The 8,547-nt window shown below is 40.2% G+C and overlaps 1 protein-coding gene across 1 annotated transcript; it reads left to right on the top strand.

Moving 5' to 3' along the window:
* Positions 1–1,779: 1,779 nt before the first annotated feature.
* LOC103897029 (carboxymethylenebutenolidase homolog) lies at positions 1,780–7,173 on the top strand. Its single transcript, XM_009276980.1, has 5 exons — positions 1,780–1,985; positions 2,630–2,737; positions 4,641–4,783; positions 5,227–5,318; positions 6,994–7,173. Exons 1-5 carry the CDS (start codon positions 1,780–1,782, stop codon positions 7,171–7,173), a joined length of 729 nt encoding a protein of 242 aa, XP_009275255.1.
* The last annotated feature ends 1,374 nt before the right edge of the window (positions 7,174–8,547 follow it).

Here is an 8,547-nt window from a genome sequence, read left to right as displayed (position 1 = left end):
ACCCAGGTGCAGGACCCTGCACTTGGCCTTGTTAAACCTCATGAGGTTCACACAGGCCCACTTCTCGAGCTTGTCCAGGTCCCTCTGGATGGCATCCCGTCCCTCAGGCACGTCAACCGCACCATTCAGCTTGGTGTCATCTGCAAACTTGCTGAAGGTGCCCTCAATCCCACCCACATTACTCACGATGTGAGATCATCCACCTCATGGCTATTTCTGAAGCAGCTTGATTCTAGCAGTAAAGCCACATTTGCCCAGTTCCTGTATCTACACCACACTCTATCAATGAGGAGTTACAGTTGTGATCAAGCATATTTGCTCAAACTCAGTGCTGGCCCTGCCAGATCTGGTGAGAGCAGCCCCAGGGTTGGGAAAGGATGAGGAAGAACAGTGTCTCTGCACTATGCATTGGGAAGGCTGATTATCTTGGGTACAAGGCAGTCTAAACGCATATAAAATTTGGATGCTGTTATTCAGCCTGTGTTAGTCATGCAAGCTGGGAAGTGTTGTGTAAGGCATAAGCAAGCGGTGAGTCTCTGCGGCATCGACTCTCTGTTCTTCAGTCTGCCTGCACCATGGTTCCAAATGTGTCCGTATTGCCTAGGTAAAATTTCCCATTACCCAGTGAAACCTAGCTCTCCGCTGCTGTGGTTAATGGAGAGTGAGGAAGGTACACATTTTTACCAGAATTTGCCACGCTTCCATGAAGACTAGATAGTTTTCTGAAGTACATGTTACAACACAAACAGAAATAACAGGCTGATGTAGAAATGATGAAGCGGAGACAGTCATAATGTATACGCGGGTGTGTGTACCGCATCTCCAAGGACAGTTTCAAAGTTAGTACATGGCTAGGAAATGCTACTATTAACACTGCCCCTGCAGACTTAATTGGATTCCTTGCATAGATGCATTATAACACTACTTTTAATTACAGGATCACATTCTACTTTTTGCACAGAGTCCATTCCAAGCTCCTGACACACAGAGTCAGAACAACTTTTGACTTTAATCTCTCTAGCACAGCTACTGGCTCCTTGTCTGTAATTGCTATTTTTGGAGAAGGGACAAAACCAAATACTCTTACATATTTTGAATGAGATTTGCGTATCTGCTTGCTTTCTTGCAATCCCTTTCAAGGGCATATGGGCCCAAGGCATTGGAATCTAATTTACAAATCCATACTGTAGTCCTTCACCAACTGCGCCTGATACATCGGCTCCCAGAACAGCTGTGATGCTGCTACCGAAAGCACAGATTAGCTAGCAGGCGCCAGCACTGAGAGAAGCACTGAACACTGTACTTTTCTGTAGCAGTTGAGTGCTGTGGTCCTTACCCATCACATAGTTCAGAGAAAACAGCATGGGATTCCCCGTGAAGACACGTATGATGGCCCCACGCCTGGGGAGAGAGTGACGCCTGAAGCCGTACTGCTTCACACCAGTGCTGACAGAGTGGCATGGGAGGAAAACAAATGTGACATGAGAGTCAGGACCTACATGTGCAGGTTGTTTGTAATTTTATAACTTTGCTTTTGGTATTTCTCTTCATTCTCAGCTTAATAAGACATAATGGACTAAGAGCCATTCTGCACCAGAACGTTGCTTTTGCTTTTTTCTACTTTCTCCTTTCAGACAAGGATGTCAATGTTATTTACAGAAGTTATTGAACTACTTTCTGCAGATCGTATTTGCCTTTATTTGCCCTTAATAATTTGTGTTAACAAATTCTTTTGACCTTCTTGCTCTCTTTTTTTTGTCTTTTTTGTTAGGTTTCCAAATGGCTGATCCTTTTCTGTATCATACTGGAGAAAGATCTCAATATGGGTGCCTTGGACATGAAGTACAAATTGAGCACATCAAGGCATATGTTTGTACACCATCTTTTTTCACAGACAAAGCTGTGATTGTGGTTCATGATATATTTGGATGGCTGTTCCCAGACATTAGATACATAGTCGATTTGATTGCAGGTCATGGATACATGTAAGCAACTGTCTGTCTTATCTTCCTCTTAAATGCACTGATAGATCACCAGGCCCAAAGCTAAGCATGGCATATGATGTTTCCCATGCACATAGGGCAACCATACCATTTCCGTCTGAGCAAATAAAAATGCAAAGGGACAAAACGTTCCCATGAGGCCACCGAAGGTACTACAATTGACCCATCAAAAGTGGCTACCCGAGCACGAAGCCACAAGGAGAGTCATGAAGTGCCAGTGTTTGTGCTTATGTGGCAGCGTGGGTGATTAAAAGATAAACGTTGGTAGCTATCTTGAAGTTGTATAAGCTTTTCAGAACCAAACCTTCTGAACAGCTTCTTTAGCTTTTACTAGCAAAGAGATATACATGTGTTTATACAGAATCAGGAGGGTTGCTTAATCCCTTTACTTTTGCATTAAGTATGTCTAAGGAAATAATGAGAGTTTATTTGTGGTTTTTTTTTCCATAGAAAGACATATACTTTTAGCTCTGCTGATTGCCAGAACAGGATGAGTAGAATATGATTCAGATAGTAACCATGTAGATATGTACTCTGGAGTAGAAAAGACATTAGGAGACATTTAGACATCCACAGATTTGCCCCACCTGGACGTGAAAATTGACTTGATTCCATGTCTCTCACAGAACCATCTGCCCAGACTTCTTCAAGGGGACAGACCCCTGGAAAACTACTGATCACTGGGCTGACTTTGCTGACTGGATGAAACATCATGATCCTATGAAAGTAGACAAGTAAGATACATATTTGTACTTGAACTTTAAAGGGTATCCAGCAAACAAGGGGAATTTGTATGAAAAGTTAAAAGTGGCACCTCACAAGAGGGCAAGCTGGCTGCATGCACACAGTTGCTTATTCTGGGTGGTTCTTCTGTGGTTCTGGGCACTGTCTTGGCTGGGATTTGGAAAGGATCATCTGCTCCATCCACCACTCTGCTTATTGTCCCCATCTTGTTTTCCTGGGCCCTTTTCTAACTATGTTATACTGGCCACACAGGCTCATAGCCAGTCTTTCACAGGCTATGAAATATCCAGCACTCTCACCCACAAATGCTGATTCTGCCTCTGGTTCCTCAAGATAAGGAGGAAAACTCTTTCACAGCTGCTCATGTTATCTGCCAGTTGTCACTTGCCCATCTTGCTTTCTGCCTTGTAGATAATGATAGGTGCAGATGATATTCTCCTGAGCAGCACTAGATCAAAATTTGCAAGACTGCTCAAAACCCAAGATACATCTGATCAACTATACTGTTTTTCTCAATGTGAAATAGAGGGCCCACTATCTGTAGAGCCTAGCAGTGCCTGTAACAAGGCTTCCCTGAATTATGGGAGGCATTACTGTTTCTTCAACAGCTATCCCCACAGCCTAAAACTTCAGAAGATGATAGTGAGGCAGTGACACCCGATTACTCAGCTATCATCTTGTAAGCCACAAGTATTCTTCTGACCCTTTCAAGAGGTCCCAGCGGTCACAGCCTAGCTTCAACATCTCTCAGCAAAGCTTTTGACCATATAGTTGCAGAAGCTGTGACCGAATTTTTTGAAAAGACAAATGACTAACACCTGTAAAAAATCCTACTCCAAAGAGTGAGCAGATATGTGGGCACTGTCTTAAACAATTAAGACCTCAAGGACGTGCCTGTGCTGTCTTTTGAGGGTTCACTGGTAGCTGCCCTCAAGGTCGGATCCATTGCTCTTTCAGAGCACAAGGAATCAAACATACCCATGACTGACTGAGTACCCTTCCAAACAAACCAAATCTGAGAGAGCCCATCCATTCACAGCGCACTTGCCCGCTACAGGCCTAGGACACGATCTCCTCCTCATGTCACTCTCATACTGGTTTTTTTTTTGTCAGCTTAACCAAACCTGTGATGACCACACTAACATACCTAATATTTGAAAATATAGTTATTAGTCTATGCAGTCTGCATTTAAAATTCATTTAAAACTCTGTAGATAATGAAAGAGATAAAACTATTGAGACCTAAGAAGTTAGCAATTAAAAAAAAAAATTACCTGCTCTAGCCTACATTAAAAACAATTTTCATATTTTTTGCATTATACCTCATGCAATACCTGGTTTTTTAAACATTATAGTTACTGACAATTTAATTTTGAGTAATTGCTACGTTAGTATAGTATTATTGCATGTGGGCTTGGTAGGATATTTTAATATTAACTCATGCAACAGGAATGACATACTCAAGATAAATCTTTATCTAAATAGGTGGACTCTGTAGAGATAGCACAGTGAAGCTTATCTATTCCTACAATCCGTAATGCAAGATGTTGTTCTACTTGCAGATATGTCTTGTCTTTAGTTGTCCTGTCCTAGACAAAGTGATTCAATTAAAAATTTGCTTATTTTGAAAACAAAGGAGCAGGTCACAATTCAGGTAAGTATTTAAGTACCTACACCTGTACTTCCCTAAACTAGGACCAGCGATGTTAACTCCCATTTAAGAATAGAAGCCACTGTTCTGGGCTGAAATGTGTTTTTTAAGCATTCTCTCTTTTAAATGATTGGGGGTGCAGATGCAGAAAAATTCATGTATCTCTCTTAATTTACTTCTTAAATTGTCAAGTATTGATTCTGCAATAGATTCCTTAGTTTACTTTTGTTTATATGTCTTAGGGAAGCTGATGTTGTCTTGAAGTATCTAAAGGAACAGTGCGGTGCAAAGAAGATTGGTATCGTTGGGTTTTCCTGGGGTGGAATGGCAGTACATCACTTGATGCTGAAAAATCCTCAATTAACCGCTGGGGTGTCCCTCTATGGTAGTGTAGAACACATGGAAACTTATATGGGCTCACATGACTATGCGTAGTTTGTAAATCTAGTAACTGCTTTGTAACAATTTCTGTAAATCCTCAATTCAAAGGTGAGTTGCAGATTTTAATTATGATTATTTCAGCAATACGCTATATTGGTATCAAAATTTAAGAATGGTGGAAACCAGAAAAAAATTGTTTCCTTTTGCACAGGAATTTTCTAATCTTTTTTTTAGTGCTTGGAGAGTGGGGAAATATATTTCCCAAGTGCTTTTTTCTCCATTGGAATAAAACTGTCCTTGCTTTTTTCTCCATTGGAATAGAAACTGTCCTCATCTAAAAAAAGTATTTAATAAGTAACCCTAAATAGAAATTTTGTCTTTTAATTTGTCATTTATCTTGCAAGACTGTTAACCTCACTAACAGACTGTTTCTCAAATACATTATAGGAATAATTAGGGACTCCGAAGAAAGATACAATTTACTAAATCCCACATTTTTCATTTTTGGTGAGAAAGACCACACTATTTCTTATGATCAGGTAAGTTGTTCTACTGGAAACGATTTTCCTTTACCCATAGTTCTTTTATCCTACACAGAAATCCTAGCTTGTTAGAAACCATTTTCAGATACAAAAAGTCAGGCAGGCTGGATTGTTTTGCTTATATTTCAACTTCCCCCATACCTTGCTTAGGTTATTCAACACTTCTTTTTTGAGGTGAGAAATGCAGTAAAGACCAGTCATCGGTCTCTGAGTGGCTGGACAAGCAGAGTGCGAAACTGGGCAGGGAGAATCAACTGGTAGGAGCCAAACATCTCAAAAACTTGGATACTACTGCTATGGTTGAGACAACAGGTGGTTAAACCACTGAATTTGGACTTTGAATGGAAAAAAATAATTTCAGCCTAGGAACTGAACTTTCTGATGATGTGGACCAATGACTAACTGCTTTTGGTACAAGAAGACAAAATGAACTGTGTCAGGAGAGCAGGCGTGGATTTTAAGGAAGACGATGACAACGTGTGGACTCTGTTTTGACTCCTGGCTGCCATCTGTGTTCTGATATAACCCCTATTGTAAGCGTATCTGAGAGGCTGGATAAATATATGGGTAGGAAACTAGTGCCCTCTTCTGTGCATAAATTCTTTCTTTTCAGTGAGAAGGATAACATACCACCTCTAGCATAGGTTGTTGTGCAGGAGTAGGGTCTAACTGGGGAACTGGCAGCGTGCTCTGGGAATGAAGAAGCCACTCAATATTCATTTCTAACTGAGTTATTCAGCATGTTGATCTGTACCTCAAATGTGTCTCTGCACAGGAAAAGAAATCCTTCACTCCCTGTCTCCTTTTTATGGTGAAAGTATCTTTTTCCCAGGGGCACAATTTTCATAAATACATTTTTCCCATCATGCATTACACGTTGAAACCATACCTTTTTCTCTTGAAGCTTTCTCTCTGAGCTACCTGTGCAGATTGTGTAAGAAAAATTCTTGCACTAAAAAAAAATAAAAATCCTCAAATACATTGTTTTCTGCACTGAACAATAAAGGGCTCTGTGGAAAAAAAAATGTGAACATGAAATAAATTACAGTACTGTCTCTAATCTGCACAATGGGTAGAATTAAGCTTGCAGGGGCAAAATAAGTGTTCATTCTCCTATTTTCTGACTTTTAAATGGAAATGAGCACAAAAATGTGTCTACACGTATACAGGTACATAATCATATGATTAGTACTCTGTGTGTAAGCATGTGTGTACTTACCATCAAAAGATTGTGCAGGAGCAGTGTCTTTTTGTTATACAGTAAACTAAAAAAACCCGCTGTGTTTTCTTAAACTCTGTTATTAAGCCGATCAAAATATTTTGGACTGAGAGTCACTGAGGTTTAGGGAATATGTTCTCTCAAGATCAGAGTTTAAAATTAGGTTACAAGCCCAAGTCTCCGAATAGAAATGCACCTGTTCCTTTATGGCAATGAGATTTACCAAACCATCTTTGCAGTAACTGTTGAGGTTCTTAGACTCACCCATACTTTTAAAAAATGTTTCAGTCTTATATTCCAAAGAGGGGTTTTCTCATCTGTTGAGCAACAGAACCTGCTTCAAGTGTGAGAGTTGAGAAAAAACAGAGATGTAGCGATAGGAGAAATGGCAAGTTTTTCAAACTTACCCCCCTCCCCCCCCCCAACATAATGGAAAAATGCTTTCTTTTACAGATCACCTTATTGGAGGAGAAGTTGCAACAGTACTGTAAAGTTGCATATGAAATTAAAGTTTATCCTGGACAAGTCCATGGGTTTGCACAATTGAAGCCAGAAGATATGAAACCTGATGATAAACCTTATATTGAAGAAGCTAGAAAGGATATGATTGATTGGATCAAAATGTTTATTTGACAAAAGCATAAAGTAACACCAGGCTTCAAGATCAGTGTTTGATTTAATTTGAGAGAAGAAAACAGCCAAGGGAAAACCATCTGGTTTTGAAAATTGTCACAAACAAAACTAGGAACATTTTAATTTATAGTTCTTAATTATTTTTTACAAGATTTACACAAGACTGTGAAATCAAAGTTGGACTAAAGGACGATTAGGCATTAAAAAGTTGCTTGAATTTATCTTGTTTTGTATTTGCTTCATTATTTTGCATTATGACATCAATAGTAGTGATATTGTTTATCCATTTGTCTATGCTAGTGAGTATGACTTTTATCCTGACTTTACCTGAGTAGTTTCAGGCTTTATTTTGCTATGATGATGGGTGGTCATAGGTGTTAACAGGGAAATACCCTGGTTTTGCATACAGACTTTTTTTTTTATTAACTACAAAGCATTTGTCTCAGATATACTGCCGTACTGAGCAGAATTTCCCACGCGTGAAACGAACATTTGGCTATGTTAAGGAGTTAGGAAGGAATGATGTTGTTAGGTGGCAACCTACAGGTATTCCCTTGGCAATGTTGCGAAGGGCACTTGTAGTATTCCTTCATCAACATCAAGGAGAAACACAACCAGTCCCTCTGGGCTGTGGAAGTAGCCCGGGCTTGAACACTGTGGAAACAGTGGGTTTATTGTCCTGGTCCAAACTGTGGTGATCAGGCACAGGGCTGACAAACAGGTACCCCCACTCAGTCCTGATTATATTGTTTGCTTTACATTATATCCCTTGTTCCTCACTCAAGTTCTTCCCCTTTATCACCCTTATCTCCTCCCAAGTACACAACGTACAAACAACAATAAACATCCCTCTTTACTCTTACCGCACTGGCTCGTTTTGCTGACCTGCTGACCTTTTTTTTTTTTTTGTATTTTTTTATTTCATTGCTTTGGTAATGACTTGGCAACTTGTGTTTACTCAGAGATCTTCTAAGGGACCCATGTCTCTCTTTATTTTCTACAACATCTGTCAGTTTCTCACACTGTTGCCTTGTTAATGTAGCCGTAGATCAAGGCTAGCGATCTGCATGGATATTACTTTCCCTTTGGTATCAGGAATGTTTGAGTTTCACACATTGCTATCCTGTCAGTGTAACTATACGGTCACAGTATGCCGGATGTCTGCATGTCATGCAGTCGACACGGGAAGGGCTACAGATGTCATCTATCTGGACCTCTGTAAGGCCTTTGACACGGTCCCCCACAACATCCTCCTCTCTAAACTGGAGAGGTATGGATTTGATGGGTGGACTGTCTGGTGGGTGAGGAATTGGTTAGATGGTCGCATCCAGAGGGTAGTGGTCAACGGCTCAATGTTCAGATGGAGATTGGTGA

This window comes from Aptenodytes forsteri, unplaced genomic scaffold (genome assembly GCF_000699145.1).
Source record: "Aptenodytes forsteri isolate BGI_AS27 unplaced genomic scaffold, ASM69914v1 Scaffold322, whole genome shotgun sequence".
NCBI lineage: Eukaryota > Metazoa > Chordata > Aves > Sphenisciformes > Spheniscidae > Aptenodytes > Aptenodytes forsteri.
This window is presented reverse-complemented; position numbering and strand designations above follow the sequence as displayed.